Below are 20,806 nucleotides of genomic sequence, written 5' to 3'. Positions count from 1 at the left end.
TTCTATAACAAAATAGCACAGACTAAGGGGCTAATAAACAACAACCATTTATTTCTCACAGTTCTGCATGTTGGAAGTTCAAGGTCAGATTGCCAGCATGGCTGGATGAGGGCCTTCTCTCACAGACAGACTTGTATCTTCAAATAGCAGAGGGAGCTCTGGAGCTCTGTGGCCTCTTTTGTAAAAGCACTAGTGCTATCCCTGAGGGTTCTACTCTCATGACCTAATGACCTCCCAAAGACTTACCTCTTAATTGATCACATCAGGCACTGGGATTTCAACACACAAATTTTGGGTGGGATGAAAACACTCAGACCATAAGAGTTGCGGAGGAGGAACCAAGATGGCGGCATAGTTAAACAACTAATCTGCTGCCTCACACAACAATTTCAAAAATACAACTAAAAGACAAAAACGTCTACCACCCAGAACCACGGGAAAGCTGGCTGAGTGGAAGATTTACAACTAAGAAGAGAAAGGAGCACAATCGCTGAAAAGCTGAGGTACGGAGGCACACGAATCGGGCTGGCGGCGGGCGGCTGGGTGCGTGGCTTTTCTTCAACCCGCAGGGAGACAAGCTCCCGATCACTCTGAAAGCCAGTTTCTGGGGACACTCGGGGGACCCAGGCACCTACGGGGAGAAGCTGGACTCTCGGCCATCGGGTCGGAAAGTGAGAGTGACTTTTTTGCAGAGGTGCGCCCAGCAATCATTGTTTACTGCGCTGGAGCGCGGGGCGCAGGGACTTGGAAACGTGGAAAGGCAGAGACGGCTGACAGCAGCCATTGCCGTTGGCCACGCCCCAGCCTAGTGACGCCCTGAGACCCCGCCCAGCCCTGAGACCCGCCCCGCAAATTCTACAAACCCGCCCAGGCTCCACACAGCGGCTTTTGCATATAAATGGCCTGTTCTGTGGCAGCTTAACCAACTACAGCTCCAGACTGCTCCAAAACCGCCCAAGCAAAGGAGGAGAAAACTAGCCCTTGCTGTAGCTCCTGCTGGGGAACACACAGTACACAAGGGTACACCAAGGGTCCACCTCAGGTAACTGGGAGGCTGACCCGTTGAACCAATAGGACACCTAGTACACAAAACTACCCTACCAACTTAGGGAAGCAGAGAATATGAGAAGGCAAGGAAACAGATCACAAACCAAAGAAATGGAGGAGAACAAGCGACTGGACATAGAGTTCAAAACCACGGTTATAAGGTTTTTCAAGAATTTCATGGAAAAGGCCGATAAATTCCATGAGGACCAACTAGAAATTAAACATACACTGACTGAGATAAAAAATATTATACAGAGACCCAAAAGCAGTCTAGAGGATTGCAAGAATCAACTCAAAGATTTGAAATACAAAGAGGCCAAGGACACTCCTCCAGAGAAGCATGAAGAGAGGAGAATTCAGAAAGTTGAAGATAGTGTAAGAAGCCTCTGGGACAACTTCAAGCGAACCAACATCAGAATTATGGGGGTACCAGAAGAAGAGAGAGAGCAAGATGCTGAAAACCTATTTGAAGAAATAATGAACGAAAACTTCCCCCACCTGATGAAAGAAATAGACATACAAGTCCAGGAAGCGCACAGAACCCCAAACAAAAGGAATCCAAAGAGGACCACACCAAGACACATCATAATTAAAATGCCAAGAGCAAAAGACAAAGAGAGAATCTTACAAGCAGCAAGAGAAAAACAGTTAGTTACCTACAAGGGAGCTCCCATACGATTATCAGCTAATTTCTCAACAGAAACCATGCAGGCCAGACGGGAGTGGCAAGAAATATTCAAAGTGATGAATAGCAGGAACCTACAACCAAGACTACTCTACCCAGCAAAGTTATCATTCAGAATTGAAGGGCAGATAAAGAGCTTCACAGATAAGAAAAAGCTAAAGGAGTTCATCAACACCAACCCAGCATTATATGAAATGCTGAAAGGTATTCTTTAAAAAGAGGAAAAAGCAGAAGAAAGATAAAAATTATGAACAACAAATACATATCTATCAACAAGTGAATCTAAAAGTCAAGTGAATTAAAAATCTGAGGAACAGAATAAACTGGTGAACTTAATAGAATAAGGCATAGAATGGGAGTGGATTGATAATTCTCAGGGGGAAAGGGGTGTCTGTGTGGGGAGTATGGGAAGAGTCTGGACAAAAATCATACACCTATGGATAAGGACAGCGGGGGGGGGGGCGGGTAAGGGCAGGGGGGAGGTGGGAACTGGGTGGTGGGGAGATATGTGGGGAAAAAGGAGAAACAATTGTAATCTGAACAATAAAGATTCATTAAAAAAAAAAAAAAAAAGAAAACACTCAGACCATAGCAGGAGGTTATTATCTATTCTCTGATTCATCCATTTTCAGTGTTGATTAGTGTTTCCTCTCTATTGATACACCTTAAATTAATTATCTGTTCTGCTGTTGATAGGGTATAAGTTGTTTCCAGGATTTTGCTATTATATACTATACTGCCTCAATATATTATAGATTCTCTGCCTCATATAATTTCTCTGTGAAAATATATCAGTGTGTCTGCAGGGTGTCCATTTTGAAGGGGAATTAGGGAGTCATGGGATTTTTTTAAGAATTAATTCTTTATACGATAAAATGTATTCTGACTACCTCTTTAAACAAGATTTCTTTATGAACCTAATGAATCTAACCTAATTTTTACTTTCTGTTTCTCTAATGTGCAACATTCTCTTATCTCTGAGTTTAGTGACATCCTAACTCTCCTTTTCTCTAACTTCCACCCATCCTCACTTTGATAATCCAGCATTTCTTTTATGCTTCAGTCTTAAGTCATTTCTGTAAGAGACTTCTGACTTGAGCCCACATCTAGATAAAGGCCACTCCCTGGTTACCTGGCGAAGGCCTTTGGGTTGGCTGTTTCCCACTTGCCTATAGCTCAATTCCCAAGGTCAGGAAGCACATCAAAGTTCATCCCCCGTCCCCTGTGCTCAGCGCCTGACACAGAACGTTGTATGAATGAATGAATGTACGGCACCAGGTTATCTCAGCAATGGTGGGAACCAGCACCTTACCTACAAATCACTGGCTGGGTTGTCACAAGCTCCATTGTTAAATAACAGGAGAATAGGCTTCAAGTGTAGAGGACCAAAGATAAGATCTTGGGACTTGGTCATGGACATCAAGGACAGAGCGTGTCAGTCATGGCCAAGGGAAATGTTCATAAGGAGATGTTTTCAACCCAGACATTTTGAGCGAGCGCCTGCCTGATTTGACCAGCCAGGAGATCTTCAGATAATGAACCATGAAATCCTGCTATGTGGCAGCACTATGCAATAATTTTTCATTTGCCACCAGTCAGCTTCAGGGATCAAGGACAGCAGAACACATAACCGGCTCGTGCACGTTATTGTAAAAGCATGTTTTAAAGTTATAAATATGGTACATTGAGTTAATGAGGTATGTTCTTTTGGCGACAAATATTTACATTCCACATATGCCCGTGGATGTCAAGAGTGTAAGTGTTTCATTTTCTTTTTCTCAGGAGGCTGGGATGCAGATGGAAAAGGCCCTAGTGTCTGGGACACATTCACCCATCAGGGAGGAGAGAGAGTTTTCAAGAACCAGACTGGCGATGTAGCTTGTGGCAGCTATACTCTGTGGGAGGAAGATTTGAAATGTATCAAACAGCTTGGATTGACTCATTACCGCTTCTCTCTTTCCTGGTCACGTCTGTTACCTGATGGGACGACAGGTTTCATCAACCAGAAAGGCAAGTGTTTCTTAAAAATAGAAGGTTGCAGCTTTAATTCAAGGTTATTGCTGCAGCCTGGCATAATTAATCCAGTATGCTATTCTGCCGTGTAGCTTGGAAATTGCAAGTTTTGGGAGTGATTATGGGATACATTTTTTGAAATGGGCTTGCATTAGCTTTCTCAATAATATCCTGGATTCCCTTAACTGCAGATCTTTGTTGGGAGGGGGTAAGGAATAGATGGGCAGGAAGAGGGTTGGAATAAGTGTTTTAACTACATAAGGTCTTACTGGAGTGTTAACCTGAAGGTGAATTTTCAGGAGTTGTGTATACATTGTTTTCAGTTGTGTTGCACGGGGAAGAGTTAGGAAAAGCCCTGGAAACTCGAGGTGATTCTGAGCATTTTATAGGAGCTGAATTCATGGAGCTAAGAACTAGCACAGAGGTTAGTACCAAGGCATCTGGAATCCACGTACCAGGGTTAAGTGCTAGCTACATCACTTCCTATCTATATAAGCATCTCTTGGTGCCTCAGTTTTCCTACAAGTAGAAAGGGATATTATAGTTGTTCCTACTTCAAAGAGTTGTTGGAAGATTCAATAAAATAGTCCTTACACTTGCTGGTATATCATTGAATCACTCAATAAGTGTTAGCTATTATTTGTATTATGCCTTGTAATTCAAAGGATGATGCCCTATTTGAAAGACTGTTATTTATGAGGCATTTATCATACATTTTTCTGAAAGGTAAAATTATCACATTTTACAGAGGTACACATCCAAATCCAGATATTTTGCAAATGGTGGGTCTGGAAATTAAATCTAAGGTCTGCTTACCTCCTTCAACACACCTCCCTTGCCTCACTTCCCTCCAACACTAGGAATAGTGTAAAATCTTTTCTAAGACAAAGTAGCAATAAAGGTTCTTTATTACGAGGCCATTATGTTGTAGTGCAGGGGTCACAAACTTTCATGTAAAGAACCATCTAGTAAATATTTTAGGCCCCTAGCCTAAATGCTTCAGCCCCAGTTGCTCGATTCTGCCACTGCGGTGGGAAAACAGCCGTAGACAACATGTAATGATTGCGCATGACTGTGTTGCGATACAACTTTATTGACAAGAATAGGTGGCAGGCCAAATTTGGCCCCCAGGTCATCATTTGCCAGCCCTGTTGTGTTGAAGGAGGTAAGCAGACCTTACTAGTGATGTCAAGAGAGACATTCAACCAACAGCAGTTAGTCATGGGGCTAATTTCTTTAGAATCAAGCAATGAACCTGCTAATCTTATGTTTTTCCCATTGAGTAGAGGCTACTCTAAGGCCGTAGGTGACATGTGAGCCTATGAGTTGTGGTTCCATGTCACAAGGTAAAGATCCCACCTGACATAAAATGAGCATGGCAAGTGCACAAAGCTATCTAGAAATTGTTATCAGATGTTGTGGTGACCCCCCAACCATAAAATTATTTTCGTTGCTACTTCATAACTGTAATTTTGCTACTGTTAATGAATCATAATGTAAATATCTGTGTTTTCCGATGGTCTTAGGCTCTACAGCAGCGGTTCTCAGGTCGCGACCCACAGGTTGAGAACCACTAGCAGGGTCGCCTAAGACCATCGGAAAACACAGATATTTACATTATGATTCATAACATTAGCAAAATAACAGTTATGAAGTAGCAACGAAAATAATTTTATGGTTGGGAGTCACCACAACATGAGGAACTGTATTAAAGGGTCGCGGCATTAGAAAGGTTGAGAACCACTGATGTAAGGAATCAGATCACTTGCTCACACAGAACCCCTTACTATCAGTGAAGGCTCTAGGCTGGAAGTATGCTGAGGCAAGCAGGTCCTTCCCTCAGGTGCCTGCAATTGCCCATCTTAAATGACTCCTACATCTGGTTGGTTGTCAAATGTGACCCATGCTACTTATGTCTCTTTGACTTCTCCCCTCCTAGCCATCTTCTCTGCCCCTGCCCTAGTTCAGGTGTTTATCATTCTCATGAAGGACTTTTTAATATACCCTTGACAAGTCTATCTACCTTCATTTTCTTTGTTTTTTAATGTTTTATACAAAATGCTACCACAACAGTTTTCCTAAAGCTTGGCCCATTTGGTTTACATCATCCCTGCTAAAAACAAAGCAACCTAAACATATTTTTAGTCACCCTAAGCCTCAATGTACAGTCTGCATTCCTTCACATATCAGTCTGGGTTTTATTTGACTTAGTCTTAACTCATCCCTGACTCTTGACAAGCTGCAATTACCCCATGTGTATGGCCCATGGATTCCCTGAGCATGCACCCCACAACTTGTTCAATATACTACATAATTTTCCACCTTTGTCAGAATTTTCTTAAGTTCTTCCTTTTGCCTGAAATGGTATTTCCTTAACTCCCAATTATACCCCCTGAATGTCTACCCTCCTATTAAGGCCTAACACAAATGTTTCCTCTTTTTAAAAATCTTCCCCTATTCCTAGACAGAAGAAATCCTGTTTTCTATTTTCATAGCACTTTGTAAAACTCTCTGGGTATTTCTCACATTCTTCTTTTTCTCTTAGTGTTATCATATCTCCTGTTAGACTGTGAACGCATGAGTTGAATTCAACAATCATGTATTAATTGTCTGTGTGTCAGTTGTGCTTGGTACTCATAACAAAGATATGACAATCCTTCAAATTGCTTATGGTATAATGGGAGATAACTCTGTCTTGTTCATCCCTGTGACCTGGTCCAGTGCCTTGCCGGGAGGAATTCAGTAATCTTACTGGCTTTAATCAAATTAGGTCAATAACAATAATAAAAATCACTCTCAGGGCAGGAAAGGTTGCTTTTAGTGAGATGTACTATGAGCAACTCACTGTGCATATTTTATACCTTCTTTTGTTGATTGAATGCTCCTAATAGTCCTATGAGTAAGGGGATTCTCTAACCAGAGGGTATCATGGCAACCTGGGTGTAAGTCTGAGCATAAATCTGCTAAAATGACAGGTTTCATTAGGGCTGATTCAACCCTATCTGATGTCAAAAACCTAGTATCTTTTCTCAACCCATTTACAACCTCACTGAATGACTTCTATTATTTGTGTTACAGTTGCCTTGTTGGTAAAATGAAGTAGAACACACTCCATCACTACAGCGCTGTCCACTATTCTAATCCATGATTCTAGGAGTTTGGAGTTTTCACTGAGCTTCCATTTGGTTGGTTAAAAAAAAACAAAACAAAAAAAGAAAACTTAAAAACAGAATGAAAACATAACCCATCAGCTTATACTATAAGTCCATAATTCCTTATCTGAAATTCTAAAATCCAAGTCTGAATAATGAATCCTTTTTAGTGAGTTTAGTTCTAAAACTAATTTGGCAGCAAAAGCTGACCTAAATGGATATGAAAGATTTTTATCATCTCAGTTTTCTTCTGCTTGATGAGGATATTTATATATTTTACTGCAGAAATATTAAGGGATACTGACTCAGACACCACAAAGAGGTGTTAAACTTAATATATGGTATTTCCTTTCTACAATCCAAAAATTTTGAACACATTGGCCCCCAAGATTTTCAAATAAAGGATGGTGAACATGTACTCATGGCAATATATCAAGCTACTTGATACCAACTTCAGGTGGACAGAAGTTAAAGGAAAACACTGTAAACCAGTAGTCCAGGGGCAGCTGGAGGGGGGTGGTGGTGGGACTAGGGCCACCTGAACAACGAGGGGAAGTCACACATGCAAATCTCATGTGAGCATCACGTATTCCCAGCACTGAGCTTCTTGTGTTTGTCCAGCTTTTGTAAGACCATAGCTGATTAATATCACAGACTTCTCCATGAACAAGAGGGCACTGTAGGTCCTTCCACGAGGCAGAATTTCAATAAGCAGCTGCTCACTCTTGTGCGGTGATCTGTTGAAGCAATTGGAACCATTTTAACTCAGAAAGGCCATAATTTGTTTTTTTTCTGTTTAAATATTTTCTCAAGGAGCATGAAAAGAATTGGAAATCCCTTGTCACTGTTCTTTCCAAGAACCCCCCTATGTGTGTGTGTGTGTGTGTGTGCGCGCTTGACTCCCTATTTTAAAGCTTGATTAGAAGACATTTGGAAGCTTATAAAATCCTGTGTTGCTAAATTGGAAGAATATTTTACAAAATGGAATTGTTACACAGTCTTTCTCTTTCAAATGTCAAGTATTCAAGGTTTAATAAGAAGAGATTGAGCTGGTAACTGAAACCACATATTTCTGTATTTCTCAACTGTTCAAGTGCATTTTCATATCTGCCACAAGTATGAGTTTCTGGTGATTAGTAAGGGACTCAAGTATTAGAAATAAAAGAAAAAGGAATGCTTATGTAGAATTTCTTATTCATTTTAAGGTTTGAAATATGAGCACACTTAGCAAGGATGTTAACTAAATAAATTAACACGAGAAATTTTATTGATTTCTTACTTTATATTGAGCAATGTGGCAGCTCCACTCCCCAAAATTGTCCACCTCCTAATTCTTAGAAACTGTGAATATATTCTTTTACCTGGTATAAGGGACTTTATAGACATGATTAAGGTAAGGGTCTCTTGCTGGGGAAATCATCCTGAATTACCTGGGTGCTTCCAATGTAATCACATACATCCTTACAAGAGGGAGGCAAGAAGATCAGGAAGAGAGAAGATACAAGGACTGAAGCAGAGCTCAGAAAGGAGAGAAGATGTTACTGTTCTGGCTTTGAAGATGGAGGAAGGGGCCATGAGCCAAGGAATGATGGCAGCCTCTAGAAGCCTGGACAGGCAAGGAAATTAATTCTCCTCGAAAGCCTCTAGAACAGATGCAGCCCTGCTGATATCTTCATTTTAGCTCAGAGAGAACCATTTTGGATGTCTGATGCCAGGACTGTAAGATAAAACATTTGTGTTGTTTTAGGCCAGTGGTTGGCAAACTCATTAGTCAACAGAGCTAAATATCAACAGTACAACGATTGAAATTTCTTTTGAGAGCCAAATTTTTTAAACTTAAACTTCTTCTAACGCCACTTCTTCAAAATAGACTCGCCCAGGCCATGGTATTTTGTGGAAGAGCCACACTCAAGGGGCCAAAGAGCCGCATGTGGCTTGCAAGCCGCAGTTTGCCGAACATGGTTTTAGGCTACTGCTGGGTTTACGGTGATTTGTTACAGCAGCAGTTGGTGACTAATACAGGCAATGTGCCAAGGGAACCTATGGCAATGAAAAAATTGGTTGTGTGAGTCTGGAGAGGAGTGAACTTAGAGAATTATATGTTTGACACGTGTAGCCACTCTATCAAAATTAATTCTGCACTAATACATTTATAGTTTGCCTAGGAGGATTCCAGTTCAATTATGTTTTATACTGAGACATCATTTTTTTTGCAAATTTCAGCCACACATTTTCCTCAGGGAATTTTCCCAATTTCTTTGTTCTACATAATCCTGCTCTACTCCTGGCCACAGCTGACTGGATGAGGGAAAGAGTTCTTTGTGACATTGGATTTGTGTAACCTCATTGAAGAAGGCCATCTTGACCTGTTGGTTTCTTTTTTCTCAGGGATGTTTGGAATTGAGAGCTGAGAGGCTGAGTTGGTTGGTGGTGGGCCTTGGAAGATGAGATGGCCATTTTGAAACACGGCAAATTGGGTGCATAAAGAAAACTGGCTCTGTGAGAAAGCCAGCCACATAGTCGGTGTATCCAGAAAAGCTGGCATGAGAGAGACCAGAATTTCCTGACACAAAGATATTTTTCAGTTCCCAACTTTGAGTTCCATTTGCAATAATTTTCTATTATTTGTTAGATGATATCTCTTGATCATTTCAAAGAATGCTCACTGCGTCCCAATACCAACCAGTCACCAGCCCCTACTGCCACCTTTATATTTGATTTAATCTGAGTGGGTTGCATTTTTCTTATATCCAAAAGCTCTTTAACTCAAATATGCTTCATATTTCCATTGGTCAAATAAAAATAAATAGTCTTAATTAAGACAGAGAAGATGGTAGTAACAATATAAGAAGACCATGTAAGTGTCAATAATTAAAATAACCGATCCTTTTCTAATATCCAGATGCAGAGCAGGGTCCAAGTGACAGCTAAGGTTTCAAGATCCTTAGATTGGTAACCGATGATCATTTATAATATGCATTTATTCAGAGAATTGTATCCGTCTGGTAAAACTAAAAAACACTTTGATGGTTTTTCCTATTTTGATACTCACTACACGCACGAGGTGGCACTCTTACTATTCCTCTTTACAGATGAAGAAACTTGGGTGTCGAGAGGCCAGATGCTTTGTCCATGACCCTTTGACTGAATTGTCTGACTCCGGAGCTCTAATCTTAAAAACCTCCCTCCACAGCATCACAGGAAAGTTTCATTGCAACACCAAATAAACCGTAACAGACCAGAAATAAAATGCTCCATTCTAGGATAAGGATTAATTATGAAGTCCTTTGTTACTCAGCCATGCTGATGTGTGAGAAAAAAAATTTAAGTATATTTTTAATCTTTGTTCAACTGAGAATTATCATGTTGTTTTAATTACATTGATTGCTATCATTAATGACTGTGCCATATCTAATGATGCTTACAGGAGATAAATCATTGATTCCTCCAAAAAAGATAAACAATATCTGAGTCAAATCACCAAAGTAGGTGATTGGTAAGGCTAGAAAAACAGAATCCCTACATTTCTGGTTCTGAAACATTAGTAAATGGGAGAAATGGAATGTCGCTGTGGAAATGTCTTTGCAGTGAGACAAATGGGTTTAAATGTTGGCTGTGCCATTTGACAACATGGGCACTTTAAGTCCAGTTCTCACTCTCTCAGAATCTCAGTTTTCTGTTATGTTCATTAAGGATAAAAATACCCACCTCTTGGACTTAAGTATGAATGCAATAAATAAAAGTTGATATCTTTATATGCAAAGACAATGGAAGGAAGTGGCTCTGTGAACCTTAACACAACCAGTTCCAAGATGATTCCATTATACCATCTTTGAAGATCCCATTTTACAAATGAGGATGTGTGGGTTTACAGAGGTCAAGAGATAGGATGACGGAATGCACTTTCATTGAGAGAGAAAATAAAAATTTTATAAATTTTGGTGAGTGTATTAGTTTTATTGATGCTGTAACAAACTACCACAAACTTAGCTGTGTACAACACACATGTATTACCTTAGAATCCTGTCAATCAGAATTCTGACAGGTCTGGCCAAGCTGCATACAGGGCTATGTTTTTTTCTTATTGTTTTTTGTTTGTTTGTTTTTCTGAAGGATCCAGTCTTGTTCTTGACTTTTTCAAGTTGACAGGAGAATTCAGTTTCTTGTGGCTGTAGGGCTTAAGTCTTCATTTCCTTGATGGTTGTCACCTGAGCACCATTATCAGCTTCCAGGCTCCACCTACATTTCTTGGTTCATGGCTCCCTTTCTCCATCTTCGAAGTCAGCAATAATGGGTGGAGCCCATCTCATGCTGTCAGCTTTTCTGTTACATCTTTCTGACCCACTCTTCTGCCATCCAGGACTCCTGTGGTTATATTGGGCCTACTTGAACAAGCTAGAGAAATCATTCCATCTCAAGATTCTTAACCTTAGTCACATCTGCCAAGTCCCTTTTGCTATGTACTAGTAAAGTAACCCATTCACATGTTCCATGGACAACTTGGGGTGGGGAGCGGGGCTTATTCTGACTACAGAGTGAGTAATGGCATTCAAGTGGGTCTTCCAGGTATGAAGTTGCTATACATGATTCACATTATGTTCCAGTTTGGAAGATAAGTGAGCCATTGTTTAAAATATCCACTTTTATTAACAGGCAGACAGCACATGACCTCGCATAATTTGGCTTTTGCTTACCTTTCACCATTCTGATACCTCCTCTGCTGAGCTATATGCTCTCCTCATATGCTTCTAAGAGAATAAATATGCAAATGACAATGGCCAGGCCATATTTGAGAATGAAACTCAGGTCCACTACAAAGCCCGGGAAGGCAAACTGGAGACTCTGCAGCAGTCACCCCGGAAAAGTCAGAACTTGGTCAACAACTGCCAGCTTCTCTGTTTTTAGTCTCCCCTGACTCCTGTTTCCAACTCAGAATCAAGCAGAGACAGCCACATATGTTCCCCAAACCAAGTGTTTAAGATGCCCCACTTCTGCCCTGTGCCAACAACCTCTAATCTGCATGTACATAAAGGTCCCCCCTTTATCACTGTAAAACTTTCCCTCTTCCCTGACAGCCTTCGAGTCTCTGCCAAATGCAAGTGCTGATGTCTGACTCCCTCGCTATAGCAAGCTCTGTTCACATTTGGGTTTGTTGTTGTTGCTCGTGTGTGTGTGTGTGTGTGTGTGTGTGTGTGTGTGTGTGTTATTTCCATACCTTTTTGGTTCTTTTGACATTTGCTTTCTCCTTTTCTCTTCCTGGATCACTCTTTTCTTTTTGCCTTCTGGGTAACTTCAATTTGTCCTTTGAGTATCAGCTTAGATGTCACTAATGACAATAATAATAATAATAATAATAATTAGAATGATAGCTAACCTATACTAAGCCTTTATCTTATGCCAACAACAGTGCTAAGCATGTTCACGTTTTCAACTCTTTAAGCTCACATAACAATTATTGAACTGGGTTTCTATTATTGTTCACATCTTACGGAAAGGGAAGGATAGTTCAGAAAGATGAAGTCACTTGCCAAGGTCACTGATATAGTGCAGGAATTGACATAGAATTTAGGCATCATGGTTCCCTTTTGAAACTGTTACACTACATTGCTTTTAGAATAAAGTTTCAAATGCTCTCAGTTTGTGATGGGTATTCTTTATCACCAGCTTAAATAGCATTCTGTACTTCATCTTTAACTGGTAATACTGTATTGTAATTGTTTATGAATTTATCTAGAGTCCCTACTAAATTGTAAGCTCCCTGAGGACAAGGGCAGTGTTTCATCTTACATCTGTGTTTAAGTCTGGTGTAGAGTAGCTTCTTTGTAAATGTGCATTTAAGAAATGCATCCTATCTAATAATAGAGTAACATGTAAATTACCATCACTCCACTACGCCCACGATTGGGCGGCGGGAGGCTGGGGGGTGGGACTCGGGATGGCCTATCCGGCCATTGAGAGGCACAAATCCGCTGCCACTGAGGGGGGCTACCCTGCTGTTGAGAGGCGCAGGGGGCGGGACTCCCACCCCCTCTGCCTCTCAACGGCCAGATCCGCGGCCGCTGAGGGGCCCTGCCGCGTACACCCAGCTGCGCCTCTCAACGGCAGGGTAGCCAGGTGTCCTCGGCAGCCCCCCTCAGCGGCTGTTGAGAGGCGCAGTTGGCGGGAGTCCCGCCCCCTGCGCCTCTCAACAGCAGGGTAGCCCCCCTCAGCGGCCGTGGACCACCAAAAATGGGGGAGCTGGGTGCTTGTCTGCTCCGGCACCAGGCCTTTCAGAAGCCTCCACAAGCCAGAGGCTTTTGAAAGGCCTGGTGCACCAGCTGACAGGCACCCAGCTCCACCGCGAAAAGCGAAAGCGTGTAGGGGACCCTACACGTGCATGATTCAATCATGCACTGGGCCTCTAGTAAATTAATGATTGACTGAAGGAAATACATACAAATGTCTATCTTATTACCTTTTTTTTTAAAAAAAATTGGAGGATACTGTGTTAAAGGAAAGGGAAAGGGACCCTTTTTCTAGGTATAACACAATTCTAATATGAAATTATAATTATTGGCCAGGAAACAACCTTTCCAAAGCAAAGATAGCTTATCTCTGCTCAGTGTAGGCTACCTCCATACTCTTATACTAAAATCACACAAAGTACTATCATCAGCCTCTCATCATATAGTCTTTTCAAGTTAAGAGTCATCATCAGTTTGGATCTGACATCATCTTGGCATTGGTTTCTGAGTATCTCTGACTTAATAACACCTCTGAGCTCTGCCACAATCCTGCAAGCTCACTTTCATCACATACCACACTGGAGAGTCAGCAGAGAGCCAGAGCCAGGGGTGGTGTGTATTCCCAAGAATATGTCAGAATTTTAGAGCAGACACCCCAACTTAGTATTCCTTAAGGTCCTAACTGCCCTGTACCCCATATTCTGGAACAGGTGCTGAGCCCTTGTTCATGCACAGTGCGCTTTTCTTCTTAGACTTTTGAGACTAATGGTTCTGGAGAAGAACTAAGTCAGTTATCTGGTTCAATTATTTTACTTTATATTGATTACTATTGAGATTTACTCATTCACTCAAATATTTATTGAGTATATCTACCAAATTTCCAGTATTATGCCAGGATTTGGGGAATCCAGAGGTAAAACAGACAAAGTTTTTGCTATCAGGGGGTTTGTATCCTAGTGCAGTTAAAAGGCAAATCTTGCATATAAAAAATAAACAACTTAAGTCTGTAGCAATAATACAAAATTATGTGATAACAACTTGACCAAATGTATCCCATTCAGAACACACATCTTCCACAATCATGTCACCTCATCACTCCCCCACTCCCTGATCGGCTAGGCCAGTCTTCCTTGGAATTCTTCCTGATTTCTCTCAGCCTTTAATTGATTATATGTAGGAAGCAATAAACCTTATTTTGAACAAAACATTATTTAGAAAATTATTCCCAATCATCTCTCTTTTAAAAGTTATTGCCAACATACTAAAAATAAATTTTCTTCTTATATATCTTCTTTTTTTCCTAGGAATTGACTATTACAACAAGATGATTGATGATTTGTTAGCAAATCGGATTACGCCCATAGTGACTCTTTACCACTTTGATTTGCCGCAGGCATTAGAAGACCAGGGAGGTTGGTTGTCAGACACAATCATTGAATCTTTTGATGAATATGCCCGGTTTTGCTTCAAGATGTTTGGGGATCGAGTCAAACAGTGGATCACCATAAATGAGCCTAATTTGTTTGCCCTGCTGGCATATGATTTGGGTGCATTTCCTCCTGGTGTACCTCACCTGGGAACTGGAGGCTATCAGGCAGCTCATAATTTGATTAAGGCCCACGCCAGAGCCTGGCACAGCTATGATTCCTTATTCCGAAAGGAGCAGAAGGGTATGGTGTCCCTAGCATTGTTCTGTGGCTGGGTGGAACCCGCAGATCCCAACTCAGTGTCTGACCTGGAAGCTGCTAAAAGAGCCTTGGCTTTCCACTTGGATTTCTTTGCTAAACCCATTTTTATTGATGGTGATTATCCAGAAGTTGTCAAATCCCAGATCGCCTCCGTGAGTAAAAGGCAAGGCTATCCATCATCAAGGCTCCCAGAATTTACAGAAGAAGAGAAGAGGATGATCAAAGGCACAGCTGATTTTTTTGCTGTGCAATATTATTCAAGTCGCCTAGTCAAGTACCGGGAGAACGATAAAGGAGAACGGGGTGTTCTCCAGGATGTGGAGATGGACATTTTTCCAGACCCAGCTTGGATACATGTGGATTGGGTCTATGTGGTGCCATGGGGAATACGAAAACTACTGAAATACATTAAGGTAAATGCATATATGTTTGTGTCCATGAATACCCAAATATGTGAAAATGGGAAGTCAGGCCTATGTATATGTGTATACGAACCTGAAAAAGAATGATTGTAGGCAATAGCATATACATTGTTGGCCTGGAAAAAGAAGATTAAGAAATAAATTGGTGAGGGGTAACTAGCAGATAAAGGGCTTCAAAATCATTGTCAAAGTTAGGACTCTCTGCTAAGTCGTCCGTGGCCACAGGAATTGCTTGGCTATTGTTTTCAGGCTGGTGTCCTGGCTGTAATTATTAAAAGGCATTCTAAGGGTTGAAATAGCTGGATCCTTTTTGGGTCTCTGTTTTGCTGGATGGCATCCAGGTAGCTGAAATTAAAATGTCAAGTTATCAGTTTTCTGGGCCCCTTCCCCGTGTAGCGGGGATAGAGAGTGTAGCTGTTGGTGGGACCAAAGGGTTAAGGAGCAGTGACAGTCAGCAGATGCTGATGGCAGAAAGATATTTCTGTCTTCCCATTATAACAGGAGTCATTTGACTGTCTTCATGCACATTTGCACAGTTTTGCTTTCCCATTGTTAGTCATAAAAGATCAGTGCGTGGAAAATTAAGTTAATAGGGTCAGTGCAATTTGCTGAAAACTAGTTTGGGGCTGGAGCTTGGAGAAGATAGAGGATAATGCACCTGACTTTATGAGCCATTTTTTTCTACATCTGTTTGGAATAAAACTTCTGCTCTCTTGTTTCAGGATACGTATAATAACCCTGTAATTTACATCACCGAGAATGGGTTTCCCCAGGGTGACCTCACATCTCTTGATGACACTCAACGCTGGGAGTATTTCAGACAGACATTTCAGGAACTGTTCAAAGGTACCATTTGAAATGATGAAAGATCAATTGTGCAAACTTATGTGCCTATTTGCATTCAGCAAAGACCAATGATGTTGAAAGCTGAAATTCATGTAAATCAGTGGAAAGCCGTGTAATTAAGAGAGAGGAGAGAAAGTATTTAGGAAAGAGTAGGGTGAGGATTTTGGCCTAGCTTCAACCTCCTAAAATTTAATCAAGTAAAAAGCGGCTGTCTTCAGCATTTTGTGACTCCTGGGTGAAGGTGACATGAATAGGAGGAGTGGTGGCAGTTGGAAGAGAACATTAGTTATTACAAAAAGATTAGCATTGACCAACTAGAGCATGCTTATTTGCATATTTTAATATCCTACCTACCAAGAAATGAACTGATAGAATTTTTAAAGGAAAAATAATTAAGCATTTGTGTAATACATTTTAAAGTAGCATGAGACTTTAACCAACATGTTTCATTTAAGCTATAACCAAGTAGCCCAGTTAGGAACTTATTTTTTGTCCTATAGATTTTGTGAAATTTGTTTCTAGACAATATTATTATTCTGGTAACTTCTTTCCCTCATGGAATTCTTTTCATATTTGAAAACAAATGTGAAGTAGTAATCTTTAACTGATAACAAACATTTCTAAAACTGTGACCCCACCCCCTTTTAGCTACCATTTGGAACACTTTTGCTTTATAAATTTAATTTCTCTTCCCTATAAGGAATCGTATCATAGCAACAAAATCCAATGCAAGAGGAGACTTTCAATATCTTTTTTTTTTTTTAGCATGTTAGGCATTACTTCTCTCTCATCATTTTATTTGAAAAGTCCTGAAATGATTCTTTCAAAAATTAATTAGTAATATACTGGAAGAAGCCAGAGGAATTCTGGAAAGTAACACAAACTGCTTTCTTTCTAAAACCTAAAATATGTTGACTTGATCCCTCACTCAGGCCTGGACTTTATTGGCAGAGTGCAATTGGATTCCTACAATTTAACCCAAGCAATCTAATCTATTTGTCTTACACAGAAAACATATTCTTCCTCTAGGTGGGAATTCACATTCTCATCAGAAAGGGGAATCTATCTTTTTTTTTTCTTCCCACTTTTCCCTGTAAATGGGCCCATTTATATCTAATACATTGATGATCCCAGCTTCATCCTGAGAGGCAAGTAGGCTAGTTACTACCAGGCAGATTTATGGGTGATGCAGGGGCCACAAATGACTTATCCAAAATTGTTCTCTGTGTTTTTGGGAAAGAGGGAAAAACAGGAATTGGCGGTTTTCATCTCCAGCTTACATGTTTAGTGCTAACCATGTAAGGTCTTTCGATTGGTCTTTAAAATAGTTTTGGGTACTTTACACAGTCCCTGAGATCTTTAGTGATAAAATCTCAGTGATGGACCCCCGAAATTAAAACAACTGAAGACCAAAAATAACTGAAAATTGAAAGCAAGGGTGGAAAATGTGAGTTGGGTTTCTGAAGGACAGGAGAATGGAATAGGGTTAGGGAACAAACTCCTGCTTTCAACTTGTTGATTTTATATTTTGTTTAAATTGATGGACAAAGTACTGTGCACTTAAAACATTGATTGTTCAGAGCATCTATGTTCTCCTCTGATTTTTAACATTAGATGATCTATATTCATCATAATTAACACATAATACTGTATTCATTTGGCTTTTTAAAAATATCACTTTCATAAAGTGCAGAATTCTACATATTGACAATAAACTCATAGATATGTGTATATATTTGGGTTGGGTGTAGTAATAGCTATTTTTCATATATTGTTACAGTGGACACCAATTATTTCATCTGTCATGAAACTCTATTTTCTTCTAACTAATCCTATTTCTTCTATGAAATACCCACCTTCCCCATCCTCAGGCTTACCCATAGGGAGAGCCATCTATACTAATAAGAGAGAAATATGGTAATTGACCGTCACTTCATGATGCCCACAGCCAATCAGGAGGGAATATGCAAATTAGCGGGACAAAGATGGCAGTGGCCACAGAGCCATCTGAAGCACACGGGAGGCTTGGGTCACCCAGGCCAGCCTACGAGGGAGGGGCCTGCAAATGGCCCTCAGCCCCTCACCCAGGCTGGCCACGCCCCCATGGGGTGAGGGTCCCTGCGGGGGGTGTGTGGCCAGCCTGCAAACAGCCATCAGCCCCTCACCCAGGCTGGCCAGGCACCCCAGTGGGGACTCTCACCCTATGGGGGTGTGGCTGGCCTGAAAACTGTCCCAGCCCCTCACCCAGGCCAGCACCATCCCCAGTGGGGACCCCCACCCCAACGGGGGCATGGCCAGCCTGCAAACCACCACAGGCCCCTTGCCCAGGCCGCTCCGCCCCCCAAGGGAACCCCCACCCTGATCCGGGACACCCTTCAGGGCAAACCAGCTGGTCCCCACCTGTGCACCAGGCCTCTATCTATACTAATAAAAGGGTAATATGCTAATTAGACTGGGAGACCTTCCAGGAGACCTTCCAGATGTTCTTCTGGACAAAGCCATGGTGGTGGGGCCGAGGTAGAGGCGGTTAGGGGCCAAGAGGGAAGGGCAGTTGTGGGTGATCAGGCCAGGATGGGATGGCAGTTGTGGGTGATCAGGCCAGTAGGGGGGGCGTTGGGGGTGATCAGGCCAGCAGGGGGGGCAGATGTGGGCGAGCAGGCTGGCAGGGGAGGCAGTTGGGGGCAAGCAGGCTGGCAGGGGCAGTTGCGGGTGAGCAGGCCGGCAGGCAGAGTGGTTAGGGGCAATCAGGCAGGAAGGCAGGTGAGTGGTTAGGAGCCAGCAGTCCTGGATTGCGAGAGTGATGTCCAACTGCCGGTTTGTGGGATTGGGCCTTAACCAGCAGTCAGACATCCCCTGAGGGGTCCCAGATTGGAGAGGGTGCAGGCCAGGCTGAGGGACACCCCCCCCCCCATGCATGAATTTCGTGCACCGGGTCACTAGTGTAAGTAGAATAAAATACTGCTCCTTGCCAACAGATAATTGATTGGTCTAGATGTAGGCACATGACATGAGCTGGGCCAATCCCATTTCTTCCCTTGGACCAATCAGTTTGCTTGTTTTTTAGCTTGATTTGGTGGGGGATGTAACATTGGAGGCCATTGGTGGCCATGTCCTGCCTCTTCAGCTATGAGCAATGAGAAGGGCTGCAGGTGCCTCAGGGGAAGTGGCCACAGGAAATGAAGAGACATTCCAGATGGCACTTGGGCCTCTAGTTCCAGTGTTTCCTCAACCCAGCTGCGTACATGTTCTTGCGATACATTACTTTTACTTTTAATTAAGTGCTCTTTCTGCTTCACCTGATTCTGATTGGGTTTCTATCACTTGGAACAAAATGAGTCTTAATTGACTCCATCTCATTTCCTTTTCAAAAGTTATGTGAGGTCACTGCTCCTACTTTGCAGATGAGAAAACTGAGTTTCAAAGAGGCTAAGTCATTTGCTCAAGATCACAAAGTTACTAGGTAATGTTTGCTGGAACAAGGTAGGATGTGTGCATTATTATTAGTAGTACTGCTACTATTTAGGTGTTTGTTTGATAAGGTCTGCTTTCTGACCCTGAGAGCTTGTTGTCCCACCACACAGAACGTTTTGCTCACCTTTGGCACTCTTTGCTGACGTGTATGCTTTGAGAGTGCTTCATGCTGCCTCTACACGAGCTGTCAGGTCCTGTGACCTTGGACAGAGCTCAGACATCCCCTATCCTGCCTGCTATCACAGGAGTAGAGCTGTGCTTACTAATCGAATTCCAGAGATTCCTCGGAGGTAGCACTGATGATCTTGATTGCTGAGTACTTTCTTAGTAAAAAGCACACCATCAGCAATTCAAAATAATAACAGGCCAATGAAGACATTCATGGGAATTGCTGCAGGTGAGAACCCACCAGAACCCAGGGAGTCAGATGGATGATGGCTTTGTGATTTCCATGAACAAATCCTTCTCTTCAACATCACGCATATGGACAGGCACATAACGACACTATAGTTGGATCAATGGCATCCGCTTAGAGGTCTTACTGATCTCTTCAGGTAAAATCCCCAGCAGTTAATTGGGGAGTAAAAAGTAAGATAATGCTTCTGTCTCCTTTTGGGAAAAGAAAAGAGTAAAATGTCATTTCACGGAGAGGAGGAAAGGAAGTCAGCTAATGTCTTTTTAATTGTTACATTATTTAAATGCCTTTAAATAGGCTGTGTTTTAATTAGTGTAGATATAGATAAGAGTAAAGCAACACAGTGAAGACACCAAAAACTTGAAATAACACACAACGAGGCTTGCATTCCAGCTCTGCTAAATATTCAATGAGAGGCATTAGGCAAATTGTTCACCCTCCCAAACTTACTTAGTTCATCTATAAAAATGGGATAACACTTTCCCTGGTGTGGTAGTTGTAAAGGCTTCATTTAATGAGCTATTGTGGAACCTCCCGCTAGCAATTGCCTGACACATTGTAGGCCCTCTACCAATGGTAATAATTATTTTTACAAAATGTATACTCTTAAGAATATATTTATCACCTCGTTATTTTAAAAATGTCATTCTAAGACTTTTTTTTTTTACTCTCCCCACCACCAAGTCTCTAAAAGTTATAGCAGAATATTCCCTCCTGTCGACATGTTTCTCTGTCATTCTTTCTGGGGAAGCTCTGAATGAGTGTTGTAACATTGACAGTTGAATCCTGTGGAGGAGAGAGGAGCAAACACCTCCCTTCCTTCATTATTTCCATCAGAGAGGT

The 20,806-nt window shown here is 41.6% G+C and overlaps 1 protein-coding gene across 1 annotated transcript in view; it reads left to right on the top strand.

Moving 5' to 3' along the window:
* LOC103284875 (cytosolic beta-glucosidase) overlaps positions 1-20,806 on the top strand; it is a 109,863-nt gene that overhangs the window by 33,078 nt on the left and 55,979 nt on the right. Inside the window, exons 2-4 of the mRNA XM_008140188.3 lie at positions 3,515-3,742; positions 14,426-15,222; positions 15,954-16,077. Of these exons, the coding sequence (XP_008138410.2) occupies positions 3,515-3,742; positions 14,426-15,222; positions 15,954-16,077 (1,149 nt within the window). The remainder of the gene's footprint in view (positions 1-3,514; positions 3,743-14,425; positions 15,223-15,953; positions 16,078-20,806) is intronic.

This window comes from Eptesicus fuscus, chromosome 2, assembly GCF_027574615.1.
Source record: "Eptesicus fuscus isolate TK198812 chromosome 2, DD_ASM_mEF_20220401, whole genome shotgun sequence".
In the NCBI taxonomy this organism is placed as follows: domain Eukaryota; kingdom Metazoa; phylum Chordata; class Mammalia; order Chiroptera; family Vespertilionidae; genus Eptesicus; species Eptesicus fuscus.
The sequence above is the reverse complement of the archived record's forward strand: the minus strand, read 5'-3'. Positions and strand labels throughout refer to the sequence as shown.